Source organism: Lontra canadensis, unplaced genomic scaffold (assembly GCF_010015895.1).
Source record: "Lontra canadensis isolate GAN:19392208 unplaced genomic scaffold, GSC_riverotter_1.0 scaffold45, whole genome shotgun sequence".
Lineage (NCBI taxonomy): Eukaryota > Metazoa > Chordata > Mammalia > Carnivora > Mustelidae > Lontra > Lontra canadensis.
Genome location: NW_022631039.1, coordinates 15,315,789 through 15,334,800, shown reverse-complemented (window position 1 = coordinate 15,334,800; position 19,012 = coordinate 15,315,789). Strand labels below are relative to the sequence as shown.

Genomic DNA, 19,012 nt, shown 5'->3' with positions numbered 1-19,012 from the left:
CCACGGAGCCGCGGAGGGGACTGCACCGCGCCATCTCCACCGCCAACCACAGGCCGCCGCGCCCTGGCCTAGATGGGCCGCCGCGTCAGACCCCTGCGCGCCGGATGAGCGCAGAGACCCCAAGCCGACCGCTGAGTGCGCGGGGCCTCACCCGGCTGCGCACCCAGCTCCGCGGACCAGGGCCTCTGGGCCCGGCCACTGAGGGCGCGGCCACTCCGGAGAGGCGAGAGGGAACGGCCGGAGATGGCCGGGCGAGCGGGCTCTTTGGTGGTGGGCGCCCTACACGTGGTGTGGGCGGGGGGACAACCCTGGAGCTGGTAGCTGTCCGACGCCAGATGGACCTTGACCTGTGCCTCGGCACTGCGTTCGTGCCAAGCCGAGGCTAGCTGGGGCACGGGCGGAGCGCGCTCTGGGAGGGCGCCGGGAGTCCCAGGCCGCGCTCTCCGGCGCGGCCATGAAGATGATCCTGGTGCGCAGGTTCCGCGTGCTCATCCTGATGGTGTTTCTGGTGGCTTGCGCGCTGCACATCGTGCTGGACTTGCTGCCCAAACTGGAGCGGCGCGCCGTGCGGCCCTCGGGGGAGCCCGGCTGCTCGTGCGCGCAACCCGCGGTCGAAGCGGCGGCGCCTGCCTGGGCCAAGGCGCGGGGCCGCCCCGGGGAGCCCCCGGCCGCCTCCTCCGCAGCCGGCGACGCGGGCTGGCCCAACAAACACACGCTGCGGATCCTGCAGGACTTCAGCTCCGACCCTTCCTCCAATCTCACATCCCACTCGCTGGAGAAACTGCCCGCGGCAGCCGAACCCGCCGAAGGCGCCTTGCAGGGCCAGAATCCCGGCGGTCCCCGGCCCCGCGATCCCGCGCACCGGCCGCTGCTCCGAGACCCCGGACTCCGTCGGTCGGCGCCGCCCCCTGGCCCCAGCGGGGACAGCTCTCTCCTGGCCCGGCTGTTTGAACACCCACTCTACCAGGTGCCGGTTCCACCGCTAACGGAGGACGACGTCCTCTTCAATGTGAACAGCGACATCAGGTTCAACCCCAAGGCTGCCGCGGAGAATCCTGAATGGTGAGTGAGGCGGAGGGAAGCTCAGGGTGGGTGCTGGCAGGCCCCAAACCGTCAAGCAGCCGCTAACCTGTGCTCGCCTTCCCAGGAAATGGCCTTGCACATCCCAGGCCTCGTTTAAAGAGGCCCAGGGGCTTGGGAACCCCAGGGGGCAGGAACCCCCCTGGCAGAGTTCTCAACCCCCACCCCAGCACCCCTCTCCAGCAAGGGGAGGTTTGTGGGGCGGGAGAGCATGCTGCCTCTTGCTCAGGGCAGTGCCTTTGTCTCCAGAACGACTGCCTCCTTGAGAAGGGCTGCTGGGTGGTTTGGGAGCTGCTCCCTGCGGAGTCCAGGGAGGGTGGGTGCTGACTCTGCGGGAGGGCAGGGTGGCCTGCGGGGTCCGGTTCCTGGCACCCGAAACTAAGTCAGGCAGTGCATGTACAAGCTGGCAAGGGAGTGAATGGGAGGGCCTGCCCCTAACCTTACCCTGGGGAGCTGCTGGCCGCCAAGCTTTCAGATGCTCGGGGACATTACTCTGGTGGACACGTCAGGAGAGTCTGCAGAAGCCTAATGAGCCTTGTAAACCAGTGGCTGAGAAAAAAATTAGCAGAGAGGCGTGCTGGCCCCAGTGAGGCATAACAAAAGGGTTCTCCCAACCGGGGTGCCCAAAGCAGCTGCCCTTGGAACCCTGACAGCTTTGTTGGGTGACATCTTCATAAAAGGGGAGAAGCATCCTCAGGAGCATCTCTTTAAACTGTCCTGGCTTAAACCACTCCCCCCCCCCCCCCCGGGCCCTCCTCAGAGGGCCACAGACCAGCATGAGCCCATGCTGCAGCCCGGAGTGAAATATTAACTAGCAGCAAGGCCAGAACAAAATACTTGCCTGCAGGTAGATATCACCCCTGCCACGCAGGGGGAAGGCCGTCACATAAAAATCCTTTCTACCCTGAAATTTGACCAGACCCAGGCTTTTCTGTCTAAATACAACAAGGTGTTTGGTGGCCTCTGAGCTTTGTGTGCTGGCCAGGTTCAAGGAAATGCTCAGAAACTTGAGAATCGGAGCAGTGGCTCAGGCTCAGGGCTCCTCACAGGAGAGACAGAGCCCAGGACTGGGGGCCCAGGATGTGGCCCCTGTGGGAGAGGACTTGGGGCCAGAAGGGTCTCGTCTGCAGGTGGGTTGGAGCTGAGACAAGTTCCACTTTCCGTCTGGCCCAGCAGCAAATAGGCTCTGTCTTCCCCCAGATGGGCCCGTTGCCTCCAGAGATGTCAGGGCCATGTGGGCGGCAGGTCCTGACTTTGGGTCTCAGCTGGAACGAGTGCCTACCTCTTTCCTCGCTCCCCACCCAAGACTGCTTTCGTTAAAATCAAATTTAGCTTCTTGCATCATTTCTCCCCTTGGTTGTTGAAAGCAAAACAGAGCACCCGGGGAAGGTTTCTGACAGGCGGGGTGTGTCTCTGGCGTGCACACGGTTCGTGGTCAAAGATGGCTCGCTCATCTGTCCCCAGGAAGAGCTGACAGCCTCTCACACCCCAACCTGACATCACACTTGTTGGGCTGTTTCGTGACCCCAGGGCAGACGCGGTAGGGCCTGGCACGGACGCTCTGGGCTCGGTCTTGATTTTAGTTATAGCTGTCTGGACGTCTCCTGATGGTAAGTGAGAATTACGGTTTAGATATGTTATTAGTTAGTGGAACAACAGCCGCAGAAAAAGTAGGGACGTTCGCAAGGTCCTGTTTGGGCAGAGGCATCTGTGAACACATCCACGTTTGTCTGGAACCACAGTTAGAACCTTGGCTCTGGAATGACTCCGTTCTTTCCCTGCTGATTCTGGGTCCTCTGCGTGTCCTGTAGGCCACGTGAAGGCACTGAAAATGAAGACTTCTTGCCCACGGGGGAGGCGGCCGTGGACTCCTACCCCAACTGGCTCAAGTTCCACATCGGCATTAACCGGTATGAACTCTACTCCAGGCATAACCCAGCCATCGAAGCCCTCCTGCGCGACCTCGGTGCTCAGAAGATAACCAGTGTTGGTAGGTGTCCTCCCTGAGCTTCCCGAGGGCGTCAGGGGTGCTGGGGGCTGGCTGTCCTTTGCAGGGCAGCTGGGAAGCCGTTGCACCTTGATGGAACATTATCTCTGGAGTGACCAATATGGGCAGCCTTCTAGAGGGACACGCCTGCAGGGCCTCGAAGGGAGGGGAGGGACAGCCTTGATGCCGTCCATGTGGTCCAGGGGCTACCGCTGCCCTCGCTAGGTTGGTGAAGGAGGGACAGGTGCCGCACAGCCCTTCCTGCTGCGTTCTGCTTACCCACCCCAGGAGAGGCACTTTCCGGAGCACAGGTCTCCGCCCCAGGGGTGAAAAGGGGGCTCGTGCCCCTGGAGGCCGGGGCCACTCCCTCAGCACAGCAGGGAGACAGGGCAGAGCTCTGCCAGCTGCTCCTGCCACTTCCTGAGCACAGGCGGGGATCAGAGCTCAGCTCTGAGTCGGGCGGAGGCCTGTTCACTTAGTAATTCAGAGGCCACATTGCTGAGCACTTTGAGATCTGCTGAACTGGACAGAAAAAAGGCATCCAATTACTAATTTCAGGGAAGTGTGTCCCCAGTGGTTTCGGAGCGTGGAGGTTCGGTGCCATTGTTCCTGGGCCTGTAGGTGATTGCCTGTGAAGGTCCGCATTAGTCACCAGTGGCTCGAGGAGGCAGTGAGGGACGGGCTGAGGGCCTGGCGTGGAAAGAACAGTCCTAGGGGCTTTGCAGGGAGCTGGCCTGGGGACACACAGCTGGGAGTGGGGTGGAGGGAGGCCAGCCGGGGTAACGTGAGGGTAGTTCCCCTCCCCTCCCAATGTGTGGAGCGGGCAGTCAGACTGCATCTCCTTGGTGTTCCTCTAAACAGCACCGATGCCACACGGGTCCCCGTGTCCCCGGGCTCCGTCTACTCACTGAGACAGGGGAGTGCAGCTGGCAAGTGGGTTTTCCAGACGTCTCTCAGCACTATTTTTGGCTCTTTCTGCCCAGTACTGAGCTGTCTCTGGGGCACCTGCCTGGCTATGTGGCTTCTGTCTAGCGTGTGATCGCCCCCCTTCGTGAAGGGGAGCGCGCAGGAACAAGCCGGGGTATCCTCTCTTAGCTGATACACAGGAGGGGTCTGAGCAGCTCTCCAGAGCCCAGCCGTCCCCGGCCCTCCCCGTGTGAAGGCCAGCCCCCCTCCTGCCCTCCCTGCAGATGCCAGAGTCTTCCAGGGGTGCTGGGAAGCAGTCCGTGTGCACGACAGAGATTGTCCCGTGGAAAGCCTAGGCCAGGGTGCCCCCTTCACTCCTGAGAGTAGACGAGGCCATTAGAGAAGTATCCAGGGACTTGAACGACTCGTTCACCCGTTCAGCAGCTTTCCTCGGACACCCCCTGCCCTTGAGACCCCTTTCTGGGTCGTGGGTATGAGGATGAATGAGCCTCAGTAAGATTAGGCCCTGCTGACCTGAGAGGCCCAGGCGGGGGGGACAGGGAACGGAGACGCGGTAGGGAAGACTAAATGCCTTGAACACGATTCACGTGGTTCTAGGAGGAGTATGGAGCCCCTTGTCTAAGAAAAGACGTCTGACCGGGGCTTAAACAAAGTGTAGGCGTTTGTCATGCAAGGCGGCTGGGAGGGCTGGGCTTTCTGGGAAAACGAGAGCAATGTTTGAAAATTTAGAAATGGTTTTTAGGGAAGTACAATGTTAAAAGATCCCGCTCCACGGCTGTCCGTGGCACCCCTCTTTGCCTCGGTTTCCCTATCTGTCAAGTGGGCTTGTGGCTGCTCGGGTACCTTGCATTTGTTCTGGTAAGACGGTGCCCGTGACCAAGCTTATAAGTAGTAACTAGCTCTTTGCACCCTGTGCATGCCGGGTCCCCACTCAAGGGCAGGGTCTGGGGTGGACACCAAGCCTGGCCAAGTTCACCGTAGCGCTCAGGGAACAAACAACCTCCAGCTGTTTGGAAGGTGGAAACAGAGCCCAAGGAGCGTCCCTGCCAGTAGGTGTCGGTGTGCGGGGAGGGTGGAGGGTTTCAGGGGCGGGCCAGGGCCTCCTTGACCGCAGCAGCCTGTGCGGACGAGCCTGTGGAGGGCTTTACCCCGCTCTCCCTGCTGCTTCGGTGAGCTCCCCAGTGAGTTTGCGCTTGTGAAAAGGTCCTGGTCCACAGGGAGCAGCAGGGGAGGGGCCGGCCCTGGGCTGGGCTGCGGGCATCCTTTCGCCATGCATGCTTTCCAGGCTGTGTCTGCCTCCGCGTCCGGTCGGATGTTTGACCCAAGCCCCTGCTGGAGACAGAAGCCCCTGGTGGGCCCTTGGCTTAGCAGAGCTGGCCAGGCCGGTTTGGAAAGGGAGGCCCTGCTCCCAGCTCAGGTCTCTGTCCCCTCGCCGTCCAGCTACAGTGGTCCTTAGGAGAGGCGAGCCCAGAAACACCGTTGGGACGCGGAATGGCGCCTGCAAGTTTCCCAGAGCTTCCTGCCGGAAGAGTCCCGCTCACTCTCCCCGTTCAGAGCCACTGGATCCGCGTGGCGAAGCCCGTGTGGCCTCCGGTACAGCAGCCGCTGCCGGCGGGTTTATTTATAGCCGGACTCCTGGCTGCTCGGTAATGGCCGTTCACTGCCTTTAAACAGGCTCGGGACGTTATCTACCTCTGTTCAGCCTGAGATCAGGCACGCGGCGCCTTCGGCTCCGGCTGGGGATCATTAAGTAGCTCTCGTGCACAATTACGGGTGCAAAGGATAAATGACACAATTAACTGCTTTGTAGCAGGGATTGCTGAAAAGGGAAAAGAAGTCACACCGACACGGAGAGGACTCAGACGGCCTCTGGCTGAGAGATGCTACCGTTGTTCCCCCCGGGTTGGGACACAGCTGTGGCAGGGCCTGAACAAAGGAGCTGCGCTCCCCAGGACCCGAGTCCTGGGCGCTCACCCATCTAGCTAGCATCCAGGACTGACGGTCACGAGATCCCGGGGACAGAGGCTGCGGCTGGGGCAGCCCAGGGCGGGCAGCTGCCTGAGGGCCCAGGGGGCCGCCCTAACTGGTTAGAGGCCGGTTCCTCGGAGAGGCAGTTCCAGCCCCAGAGAGCTCACAGTACCCCTTCCCACCCTGGGTAGTGGCAGTGGGTCCCAGTCTCCAGGTCCTGGCTCTCCCGCGTTGGGGGGTGGGGGGCAACAACTGAAAATGTTCAGTTTGCCGGAGGCACTGGGTCCTCTGGGAGGTAGGACGCAGACCACCCCAGAGGGAAGACTGCAGGCAAGGCAGGCAGAAGGTGGCAAATAGCTGGGCCCCTCCTCAGTTTTCCCTCCAGCTGTCTAGTCCAAGATCAAGAACAAAAGCCCAGTCAAGGGCCCCGGGCACCTGCTTTCTCCATCTCCAGCAGACAGCAGCTGGGCTCCGCTGGGTGTGTTCCCGTGGCGTTCCTTCTAGCTCCAGGGAGGGTGCCGGATGCCGCCTGGGGCAGTGCGGTCTTTTCTCCGTTAAGTCAGTTCAATTATCCTGATAAAAGTGGGCGGTCTCCAAGAGCCGCCACACAGCAGTCTTGGGAGGGGCGGGAGGGGGCGCAGTGCAGTTAATGCTCCAGCATCCTGGGCGTGCATGTGAGGGACTGACGTCTGGTGGAGGCCTGACAAGGTCTCACAGCAGGCCAAGCAGGAGGACCCCAGCCCTCAGAGTCTCCTCCAGTCCCTGGCTCGTAGCAGCCCTCTCAAGGCCAGCCCCGGGGTGTCCCCCGATGACGGACAGATGGACACGCACCGTGCTGCTCTCTGAGGGCCCACGTCCCTCGATGCCCAGGGGCAGGAGAAGGGGCTCTGCATGGTACCCAGGGCTCTAGAACACCGTGATCGGGGGGAGGTGTCTGGGGTGGGCAAGGAAGACCACGGCTGACCTAAGGGCTCCTGGCATCACATCCCTCAGATCTGAGCCATCCTGGGCCTTGAGACAAGGCAGGGCTGGGAAAAAATTCAGACCACTTGCCTGGCCATGATCCCTGAGGACAGGCATGGCTCACACTTCTCAGAGGAGGTGACAGAAGCCCCCACGGGTGGCCTGGCAGTGCCTTACCCGTGGGCATGTTTGCGTGGGCCACCAGTCTCTTAAGCAGATTTCTTTCCTTTAAAAGTCAGGAGGTGGCTCACTAAAACATGGGTTCGGGGTTCCTGTTAGAAACGGGGAGCCTGGTGGTGCTGATCCTGGCTTCCACGGGAAACCAGTTGCTGAGTGACCCAAGTGACTTGTCCCTTCCAGCACCGAGGTGTGCAACACGGTATGAGCTAAGGATAGAGCCCAGCACCCCGTGTCTCCCAGCGCTCACACCTCCTTGGTGTGGTGCCATCGGGTTCCCTGGCCAGGATGGCACCCCTTTTCCTTTCAGGTCTGTCTCTCTCCTCCTGGGGCTGTTCTTGGTGCTTGGTTTACTCGACCCTTCCCAGGAGGACCCTAAGAAATGCAGTTCCCATTCTTGGTCTTCTGAGGGGAGCTGTGTTCTGGGGAAAGACAGCAAACCCCCTGGTGTCCAGGTGTCTTAGTGCTCATGGCATACAAATATGCAAACATTAGCATATTTGTTCTGTTAGTGTGTGTGAGCGTGTATAACTACTGGTGCGTGTCATTAATGATCAGTAGTCCGTGCTAATTGACACCATATGTGAACGCGTAGCTGGCGGATACGGCTCTGGAGGGACAGCAGGAAAGACAGAGCTGACGTCCGTGGTCTGGATGGTGGGACGTGCCTGCAGGAGGCAAGCAGGGGAGGGGAGAGCGTATATGACAGGTGCCCTCCATGGGGCTTGAGGGAACCAGAGCCCCAGTTAGGTGCCCCTCGTGGGTGCTAGTGATTTGAGGACAGCGAGGCCCAGATTTGGGTGGGGCTGTGGAGATGGAGAGAAGTTGGCTGATGGGGCTTGTTTGGGGTGAGTGTCTTCTGGGGACATGGCCACTGGCGGCCTTAGCGCGTCCACGAGCCCACAGTGGGCTCACTGCTCAGTCAGGTGCCTCCCAGGGTGGAGGTTAGCCAGGTTTCAACAGGCCTCTGTCCCCTGAGAAACATGGAGACCCAACCAGGTGAGGGGCTGTCCACCGGCTCTCGCACGGGACCCCTGCTGCACACCTGGCTTCTCCCTGAAGTTGGCCTCCGCTCCCACGGCCTCTCTCCTAGAAGGGTGCAGGCCAGATTTCTCAAGTCTGACTTCAGAAAGAAACCCCAAACTCACACACTCCTTCTCAAGGGCTGGTTAGTGTCCAGGCTCTGCCACCAGGGCCCTTGGCCCTGACCCCCTCCCCAGGCCCATTGGTGACAGCAGAGCCAGGGCATTTACCCCAAGCACAGACGTGTGGGGGCATCTGCCTCCCACCCATCCCAGAGGAACACTTGGCCTTTTCCATGACTGCTGGCCGTTTGCATGTGGGTTTTGCCTGTACCTGATTTTCAAGTGGAATTCCAGGTGTCTCCAAGTTGTCGACCCCAGCTTGGCAGAGTGAATAGTGACCCCGGATGGGAAGGCACATGTCCCCAGACAAGAGAAAGGTGGTGTCTAGGGCAGCTAGCAAAACCCTGGCCTTTCCAGAGTCCCTTAATCACCCAGAGATGCTAAGGCCCATTAATTTCTAGTTACTTGCTTGGTCCGTGGAGAGGAACTGGTAACGCAGCAGAAAACACAGGTCAGCAGGGCACTCAGATCTGCCTCCTGAACAAGAATGACTCAACCGACCAGATTTGCATAATAATTCATTATTCAAGAAAACCAGGATTGCAGGCCCTGGAGAGAGCTGATGTGCTGTCCCCGACAGCACATGTGTGACCCCAGTTATTACATGGAAATGGGGACATCGAATGGGGCTTAATCAGGCCACTAATTTTCTTAATGATCACTTCTGTTTTCATCTTATTAAAAACGTAATAAATGTTCATTGTTGAAATTTAGAAAGCACAGATAAGGGAAAAAAGGAAATTAGAACCCTCTGTGGTTCTGCCCGTGGCGGGTGAGCACTGGGCTGGGACTGGGGCTTCTTACCTGGGCGTCCAGATTTTCTCACACGCTTACTACACACCTTCCAAAAAAGGCAGCTCACACAGCACACACACTTCCTAAGCTGCTCTGCTTAATAATAAGATAATGAGGAGTTTGCCACATTGTTCGAGAGTCTCTGGTACCGTTATGAGGGCTACATAGCATTCCCTCCGTGGGATTCCCCGTGCATTGTACTTCTGCCCCCTAGGGCTGCGCATTTTTACCTTATTTCCAGTGTTCTGGAGCGAAGTGGAATTTGTCGGGGGGGGTTGTTTTCTGAGGCTGCAAGAGCCTCCCACAGACCCAAGTCACACACTGGTCTGGGGCAACGGTGCCCTCAGCTCCACCTGTTGGACCCCGAGACCAGGGCGCGTCAGAGGCAGCCAGGCTGTCCCAGCCACAGACGTTGCAGAGGAAGGAATGAGCAAGTGGCTGGGTCGGGAGCCCAGGAGTGGAGCTGGGCCTTGGCCCTCCCAGAGGCCACGAGAGCCACCCAGGATGCTCAGGGAGCTCAGGGCGCCTGGTCCTCCTTTGCAGTCCCGTGACAGTCTTGAACAGGCCATGGGCCCTGCCCCATGCCCCATTTTGGATGCTTCACGAGCATTACCCACTTGCTGGTGGTGGCAGCCGCTCGAGGTAAATGTGATTGTCCCCCCACCCCAGCTCCGCTTGCTCATGCTGCATATGGTCAACCTGTAGAACTGACAGATCAAGTCATGCATTATCCTTACATGTCTTGACATTCACCATGGCGCCATGAAGGGGGCTGGGCAGGCACCCACCGCCATGAGGCTCCCCCAGCATGGCGCCCTTCACTCATCGCTACTCGCCTGGCCTCGATCTTCACCTCCATGCACGTTCCTCCCCATCCGTCACTGCTCCGGCTGGAGTCCCAGAGTCAACCTAGGTTCCCCTCTTCCCTCCACACCCCACACCTACTCCCACATGGTTCCTTGGACCCCCTGGTATTTCTTTAATTTTTCCATTTCCCCCATCTCTGCCATCCAAGCCACTGGTGTCCGCTCTGGCTGCCTTAGCCTCCTTCCCCCGGCTTCCACCTTCCACCCTTGCAGCCAGCCCCCTCTGTGGTGGGGGACAGCATGGGCCTGGTTCCTGGCCGTTCTGCTGCCCAGCGCCAACCACTCCCTCCCTGTGGGAAGGACCCACTTCCTTCCTACCCGCTGGGCCGGGTGGATCTCGGGACCTTCCTCCAGGCTGTGAATGCACCTGGCTCCCTCCTTCTTCAAATCCTGTGTGTTCAGGCCAGCCTCTCTCCTCGCTGAGAGCAGAGTAAGTGTCACCTCCCCAGAGAGGCCTTTCCGAGGGCCCCTCAAGCCTGTTGCCCTCTTGCACAGAAGAATGAGGTCATCTCCATGTTTACACTTTACAGTCTGTCCTGCCACACGGGTGCAGACTCTGGTGGGGATACCTTGCCTGTCCCTTGTTCCTCTGGCAATAGTGGCACAGCTGGTGCCTGGTGTGGAGGCAACAGGCCATGTGGCCCGTTTCCCATGGTCTGGGGCCCTCACCACGCGGAGGTGCGGCGGGCGAGCCAGCTCAGCTCCTGAGGGGGCCACAGGCCAGGCCCGGCCTCTCACCCCACAGCTCATGGAAACCCTTGAGTGTGCTCCTTCCTTCAGCTCCATCAGCATAAAGGAGAGCCACAGTCTGGGGAAGAGCAGGCATTTTCAGGAATTCTTTAGCCTCTAAGCTGGTGTGGCAGGTGAGAAGCCACCATGATGCTTCTGGAGCCATCCACCCCCCATAGCATCCATGTGGAGCCCCCTGTGATGAGTGGGGTCTTTGGTCTCCTCAGACTAACCCCACTCAGGCTTCCTGTAGAACCCCAGAAACTCAGACTGGGCAAGCAGTGGTGTTGGGGGGGGCAGGTGGGTGAGTAGGTCATGCAGATGTCTGGGCAGGGGAGGTGTTGCTGGTGGGTGCATGTACTTGGCCAACCTTCCCGGAAGCCGCCCTCTGGCTGTGGCTCAGACCGTCTGAGAGATTCTGCCCCAGCACCTGATGTCAGGTGGGAGTGTGTATCCGCATCATTGCAGGAAACCCCAAACTTCCCAGGCAACATGGGGGCCCTCAGCCACACCCAGAGGCCCAGGTGGGGCCATGGGACCAGGGTGGGAGCTGGTCTCACTTGCCCACAGAGGGGGGAGTCTGCACGCAGCAAGTGACCCCGTGTCTCTTTCCCTCTCCCTTGCAGCCATGAAGTCGGGGGGCACGCAGCTCAAACTCATCATGACATTCCAGAATTATGGACAGGCGCTGTTCAAACCCATGAAGTAAGTGCTGGGGACCAGTTGGGACGGGGGTGCCGGGTGCTGAGACGGGTCTGTGCTGGAGGGAGCGGCACCAGGTTTCTGGCGGAAAATGCAGCGTTTCCTCCCAGAGGTGTTGTGGGCTGAACTGTGGGGGACTGCTCTGGGCTTTCTCTCCATCGAGGCAAGTGAGCAATCCAGGGGTCCGGCCCCCTCAGTCCCTCCTCTCCCTGGTATCCCCAGTCCTCCCCTTCCCCACCCTCATCAGATCATTCCTACCCCGGTGAGCTTTAGTGTTGTAAACAAGGAACCCAAATACGGACACCAAAGAATGCTCCTAAAGAAGGTGACTTTGGCCTCTCCTGCATGGCTCAGAGATCAGGCGACTTTCTCTATAAAAGGCCCGCCGATAGGTATTTTAAGTCTTGTAGGCCATATGGTCTGTTTCTCAGCTCATTGGGTCTGCTGTCCGAGCCCAGAAGCAGCCGAACAATGGCTATCTGTCAGTAAAGCTTTATTTATAAAACTAGCAGGAGCTGGATTGACCACCACCCCCTCACTGACTGTAGTTTCCTGTTGCATAAAATAGAGACCATGCTACCAAAATAATTAAGGCCCTCAGTGGCATATGAAAATCTGTTCCTGGTGGAGGAGTATTTGAAAGCCAGGCCACCTCAAGAAAATTCACGAGGAGCATCCATGTTCTTTTTTTTTTTTAAAGATTTTATTTATTTATTTGACAGAGAGGTTACAAGTAAGTAGACAGAGAGAGAGAGAGAAGCAGGCTCCCTGATGAGCAGAGAGCCTGATGTGGGGCTCGATCCCAGGACCCTGAGATGATGACCTGAGCCTAAGGCAGAGGCTTAACCCACTGAGCCACCCAGCATCCATGTTCTTGATGACCCATCCTGATGATGCCGGGGCTTGGGTATCCCATTGGGGCCCAGGTTGCTCCTCCGTCTCCTGGGAGGCCCAACAAAGCCATTTGTGTGGTGGCTAGAGGGAGTTCATTGCATTTAAAGTGTGGGTCCAGTGCCCACAAGGACCATGCAAGTTGTGTGAGCCCGCTGGCAGGGGGGCGGCGATCTGCCCGGCACGGACTCCACCGGAAGGGGCAGCTGCCTGTGTTCACCAGATCTTGGCCATCTGTCCTGATATGCAATTTTTAGGATAAGCTGTCTTTTCCTAATAATGGCTCTCTTTTTCTGCTTAACTTTCAAATTTCAAAAATGGTGGTAACTAATGGAGAAGCATCCCAAATGCCTTGGAGACCACACAGAATACAACTGCGAGTTGGTAACTTGTGACCGAAGGTATGATCTTGGGTCCAGGGTGTTTCTGGGACTCTTGCTCCCTTTCCTTGGGACCAACGTCCTGCCAGGGTCTTCCCTGAGGATCCTGTCTGGGATTGGGGCTGCCTGGAGTCTGGAGCAGGTGGGGGTGAGAACATCATTCACACAGGCAAGAGGAAGGACAGCCGGGCAGGTTGGAAGCCCAGGACTGTGGGGATCTGGGACAGATGCCCGACGCCAGGGTGTGGTGAAGCCACCCCTTCTGCTGTCAGGGGTCCGTGAGCACAGGCACCTCCTTCCCCTTGTCTATGCAGAAAGGGTGGTTCCCATCTCCTCCAGGAGAACTGGTAGAGAAAAGGGAGCTGCGATGGGCTTGGCGGTCTCAGGAAGACGGCTGGATGCAGGAGTGTGGTCAACCAGCCCTCCTCAGGAGGGATGATTGGGGCGGGGTCCACACAACTGGAGGGTATGCAACCTAGGGCTGGGTGTGGGGTTCCTCGTGGAACATTCTGGAAGGAAACGAGGCCTGGGACAGGCATGGGCTCTTCGTGGAACTTTCCAGCTTCCTTGGGCTTCTTTGTGGTTTTGGCCCCACTGTTGAGGGGAGACCGTTGGGAGGCTGCGGCCTCTCACAGGGGGGCTGAGGCAGAAGGGCTGCTTCCGGGTTGCTCGATGCTCACATCCCCCCGTGGGATGACCTGCGTGGGCTACCAGTACCAGCGGCAGGGACAGTGTTCACGGACGGCGGCAGCAGTTTCCAACAGGCCCCGCAGAGGCCGGTGCACCCCGTGTCTTCACGACTGGCCTAGGTTCTTGTTGTAAGCTTCACACCTCCAGATTCTTGTGGAACAGGTGTGCTTTCCAGGGCTGAGGGCATGTGAGTGTGTCTTCTGCTCAGCGTGTGTTACACAGGGTCCCCCAGCCCCGTGACGACTCTACCAGGGTCTCCCCACTCTTCTGGGCCTTTCTGTGGCCCTCACTCTCAAAGTTTCTCTGGCGTGCATGTGCCACGGGTGTGGTGAGCACTGATGGGGGGAGTGGCCATGCCCCCTTTGCTGCCACAGAGCCCCACAGAGGCTGCTGCAGCTCCAACAACATTGGTCAGATCCAGAGAGTCTGGATGGACGGACATGTGCCAGAGGATCTGAATACGATGAGCGTGTTTTACTAAACAGACAGACCCCCCACACCCACACGGGGCCAGAATTAGCAGGAAATACTCAGTGGGCCTTACAGCTGAAAGGTCATGCTAAAGTAGCTGCCAGGGACAGGCCTCTCTCTCTCCCCTTCTAGAACATCCGCCAGCCGAAAACCTGATATTAAACAGCTTAATATATCTCCTTGATGGCAAGGTGGTTGTTTTCTGCTGTGTGAGTGATGGGAAAATTACCCAGGATGGAAAGGCTAATTTTTGCTTCTGTGCCTTCATTTGGTGAGTCAGGGATCTGCTGTGTTCAGGAGGAAAAGGGAAAGCGTTCACCTTGTCTGGTGCTTTGCCTCCCCGAAGTTATCCCTGGAAATGGGAACCGGGGCCCCCAGGATATCGGACCCTGGTCCCGGGAACCTGGCTTAGCCGGCTGGCTCCTGAATGCAGCCTTGTGTGTCCTTGTAAGAGGGGAGCAGGGAGGTGGTGATGGGACTGCTCCATAAAGCTCTGTACACAGTCGGGTGACGGGCTGATTTGTCCCAACACCCGCCGCTGGCCAGCTCCTGCCTCAGCCTGTGAGTGGGGCCGAGTCTGTCCTTTAGAGTAGATAGTCAATGGTCAGAGCCTTCCAGGGATAACAGTTACATGCAAAGGGCCTGGGGCACCAACACAGGCTCCTTCAAGTTCTGCCAACTCTCATCACAGTGGACAGATGGTGAGAAGTGGGACTTGGGTGGCAGCAGGTGGGGGGGAAATCGTGATCCTAGGTGTGTTGGGGTGCCATGGGGTGCCCTCAGGGCGAGCAGGAGTGACATGAGCCGCGTTGTTCCTGGTGATCAGGGAAGAGACACTGGTGGGTCGTGCTTGTGGATGTGCCCTGGATGGGATCCCCTTAGGCAGGAGGTCCTGGGGGTTGGCGGTCACCCAAGCAGCCACACTAGGTCCTCATCTGGGGAGGGTGTTGGTGGGGAGCCCTGATGAGCAGGGGGCCCGGTACACAGGAGCCATGGCGGCCTGCCATGTGTGCCGGCACGGACACACGTGTTTCCCGCTGAGGGTGCTTGCCCGGACACCTGCAGATGGGCTTCCTGGGAGCTCCTCCCGGGCGTTCCCTTCTCTCTGCTTCTGTCCTGCAGGGTTTGGCGGGCAGTGCTATTTCCTGATACACAAAGTTTCCTGATACACAAACTGTCTGGGCCTCAGTTTCCCATCTGCAGGGATCTCAGGGGGCCCTTAAGATGCCTGAAACAGCTGTGTGACAGCTGTCTGTGCCCCGAGCAGTCCCCCAGGGGACCCTCCCCCAGAGTCCGACCTGGCAGTTGGCTGTCGCTTCTGTTCTGGCTCTACGTTTGCCTGGTCTCAGTCCCCGTGCTTGCCATGTGGCACCCACTGACCGGGCCAGCGTTCAGCTCCCCCCACCCCTCCCGGGACCGCATGCCTCCTTCCCTCTCCGTCAGCCCAGAGGTGTGGTGGTGGCTGCGGCAGCAGCGAGGGGGAAGGACCACGGGTCGTCGCTGCTTCCTGAGGCATCTCCCCTGAGCCGCCTCCCCTGCCACACTGCTCCGAGGGGGCTGTGGGCGCACCTGCTTCCGGCCAGCCTGGAGAGGCCACGCAGGGCAGGCCGACCCCTCTCCACCAGCTGTTCTCAGGCGTCAGTGGAGAGAATGGGGCCCAGCCCACACCCCATGCAGCCTCCCACGTCAGAGTCTTTCTGGGGCGCCATGGGGTTGATTCAGGCCTGTGGACCCGAGTGCACAGCCTGAACCAGGCCTCCCGCTTGCAGGCTGAGACCTCTCTGACTGGCTGGGATCTGGGGGGGACAAGGACACTTCGCAGGCTGTCATGAAGGTGGAGGGAGTGACTCCGCACACACAGCTTAGCTCATAGTAGGAGCTGGATACGGTTGGCTTTGCCTCCCCCGCAGGCTTTGGTAAAAAGCTGCGAATTTCCTCTATTTTTAACCAAGCCCAAGCTTTCTGTTTTCCCACAACTTAAAGAACACTGAGATGTTAATAGTGACGGGGGAACTGGGCGGGGGTGGGGAGCCTGCTTGTAAAGGAGGAAGGGAGGGGTTCTGCAGTGTTGAGGGCGAACTTGAGCGTGGAAGTCACAGCTGTTGGGAGCCAGGACCTTTCTGGGGCCCAGGGGACTGTTCCTGCAGCCAGACCTCCAAGCCTGCACACAGCCTCCCCAAGTCCCCAAGGGAGCGGGGCACCCGACTGGCTCCGGGCCCCTGGGGCCGTCCCAGTACCCGGAGCTAGAGCCGTGTCTGACCTTGGGGGATCCCTGAAGAAAGAACCCAGCACCGGCCATTTCTACCTGTGTGATTCTGCACCTGCCTTTTCCTCTTTGCTGACCTCAGACTTCCTTGTCAAAATGGGGACGGAGATGGGAGCCTGGGGGAGGGGGGGTGGGACTCGCCTGTTACTTACTGGATTCCGCCTCTCTTTGGCTTCTGGGAAAACAGAGGCACCTTCTCCCCAAATGTTCTGCGTCAGTTCCTCAAAGTCTCAGAAATATCGCGGGGATGGCATGACCAGATCTGAGGAAACGGACCGGATTTCATAACCGTTCCAAGGTTGCTAAATCCCATGTCCTTCCTGCTGCTTCGGGGCTGCCAAAGGTTCCGAATCAGTTCCCTGTGCTTCTGCGGCAGGTTACCGCAAATGCAGGGGCATGAAGCCACATGAATGGTCCTCCTTCAGGCTTGGAGGTCACAGATCTCAACGGGATCTGCCAGCTGTGTTCCTTCTGGAGGCTCTGGGAGACCGTGTGTTTCATTGCAAAGGAAGGCAGGCAGCCTCTTGAAGCTGGAGGAGGGGAGGAAACAGAGTGTCTCCCAGAGCCTCTCTTTGAAGCCACCACTGTGGCCTTTTCAGCCATTAGACCTCCCTCTGCTTCCTTCTTATAAGGACCCTCCAGATGACATTACCCACCCTCCACCCCAGACGGTACAGGATCGTCTCCCCATCTCTAGATCCCGGACGTAATTCCATCTGCAAAGTTCCTTCTGCCCTTTAAGGAAATTCAGACCAGAGATTTCCTGGGAGAGTCCAACATAGCGGTCATTCTCACTTAAGTATAAAAATGCATGATCAGCTTTATGGTGCTTCCTTCCCAGCAAAGGGCAGAGTTTGGGTGTGGTCAGCCCTGGAGACGGGGAGAGAAGGAATGTGGAAGTGTGGGAGGTCCCCAAAACTGGCTCTGAGCAGCCTCTTGCCAGGTTTAGCAGGCCTGGTGTAGGGTGCTCTGAGTACCCCTGGAGGCTGCCTCCACTGCCTGCTTTCTCGTGGCCCGTGGGGCCCAGTGCGCTCATCTTCCCGGCTGGAGGTGTGAGGTTTTGGGAACTTCCTAGAGAGCAGGACCGAGACCTTCCCGGGATCCAGGCCTCCTGAATTTGCCAGGCTCAGCTCGTCTTTCCGCCCTGACCCTCCGTCGCTGCTGCCAGGGTTTTTCCCTGAAACTGTGCGCTTGGCTGTGGTTTGGGCCTGATTCCTCAGCCGCTGTTTTCCGAGGAAAGTGAGTGTACGCTTTTCCATTTCCCCGATGCTCAGGCCTGCCCAAGGCTGGGGCAGGGCGGGGTAGGGGGCTCACTCTGACCTTGACCAGACTGGGAGGCTCCTCCTGCCCCTGGGCCCGTTGGAGAGGCTGCCGCCCACCCCCCCCACCCCCCCCACCGCCCAGCCCTCTCAGTCCGCAGGAAAGGACGGCGACTTGCTGGCTCTGTGCTCCCAGGTACCCAGTGTTCTAGGAAACGCTCGTCCTCAGCCCGGTCTCCCCACCCCTTGCCAGGGCAGGCACACGCTCTGGGTGCCCAGCCAACCCCGGGGTGTCTGATAGCATCTTCTTTCCACATTTCCATGCCCCACACTCCAGGAAGAAGTCCGGTGCCCCAGGCAGGCCACGCCCTTCATCTGCCCTGCACCCGGCTGCTTCCTCCACGACACCTGGAGGAAGGAGAGGCTGACGGGTAACTGGGTTCAGCTGAGTGCAATCTCCCGCCCCGTGCAGCGAGCTCAGTACTTTTCCAAAGGGTTTTCCCTAAAAGGCCAGTCGGCCGCAGCCCCTTCAGCTCTCCAGTACCACCCAGGATGTGGCAGGAAGCGGGCGGACCTCGCCACCAAGGGCACCATGTCCCATCTCCTCCCGGTCCCCGCTCCACACAGATGCCCCCATGCTGTCCCCTGCTCCGTGGCCTGGGCCTGAGGAGAGTCCCCCGTGCCCCCTGCCCCCAGCTCTCAGACCCCCCAAGTTCTCCTCTCTGGCTGGTCGGGGCTCCCTGCAGGAGTTCTGCTGATGGCCCGTGTCTCAGCAACCGACCATGCAGGTGGCAACCAGCTGAGTGGACCCCGCGCGCCTCCCTGTGTCACCAGGGGTGCAGAGCTGGTAGATTTCCACTCCCCTTGTTGATCTGGGCACGGACGCTCAGCAGGAAGACCAGCAGGGAGCCAGCCTCGTCCTCCCTGAGCGCCCCACCTGCCCGTCCTGTGCCTCTTCTGGCCATTGTTCCTACTTCAAGCTCCCCCGTGTGTGGGAGTCCTGACCACTCTGAGGACAGGAGCGGGGTCCGCTAGCCACGCCCAGAGCACGGAACCCCCTCCCAGGCTGGGGAAGCTGAGGGTCGGGGCCGAGCACAGTCCCTCAGCACCCCCGGTGGCCTTGGGGAGCCGGGTCTGCATGGGCTGACCTAGCCCTTCGCTCAGGCCCACAGGCACAGTGTCTGCAACAAGCAAGCGGGGAGGCCCACGCTGGAGCCCACCCTCCCCTTCAGGGGTCTCCTGAGTTCCCTGCTCCATCCTTACCAGCACTGGTTAAGCGGGTAACTTCCCAAGTTGCTTACAGCACAAGAAGGAGCCTTAAAGCCACTCACAGGCATGTCACACATCTGGAGATGCGCCCAAAGAACACAGAGGCCCCGGGAGCACCTCGGAGCCTCCAGGAGGGGAGACGGGCACCGAGCACACAAAGAGCACTTCATCTCCACTTCTCCACCCTTCCGGGTCGTTTTGGGGAGGGGCATTGGGAAGCTAAGACCGCCAGGCCGAGGCCTGTATGTGGCCTCGGGGCGGGAGACAGAGCTGCTCCTGGTGTGAACAGCTGGGGCGCACAGGTCGCTGGAAAGCCCTGAGGTGGGAGACATGAGGGAACCAGGAACTATTGTGGAACCTGGTCACAGAGCCTCTGGGCTTGGCTCTTTCTGGAGCGGCAGGGCCCAGAGCCACCTGATCGGAGGGGTGGGCTGGCATGAGGGAGAA

General features: G+C 59.3%; 1 protein-coding gene across 1 annotated transcript in view; it reads left to right on the top strand.

The window, feature by feature from the left end:
• Positions 1-454: 454 nt before the first annotated feature.
• The window catches only part of FAM20C (FAM20C golgi associated secretory pathway kinase), a 36,264-nt gene continuing 17,706 nt past the window's right edge, over positions 455-19,012 (top strand). Inside the window, exons 1-3 of the mRNA XM_032872861.1 lie at positions 455-1,062; positions 2,892-3,070; positions 11,264-11,342. Of these exons, the coding sequence (XP_032728752.1) occupies positions 455-1,062; positions 2,892-3,070; positions 11,264-11,342 (866 nt within the window). The remainder of the gene's footprint in view (positions 1,063-2,891; positions 3,071-11,263; positions 11,343-19,012) is intronic.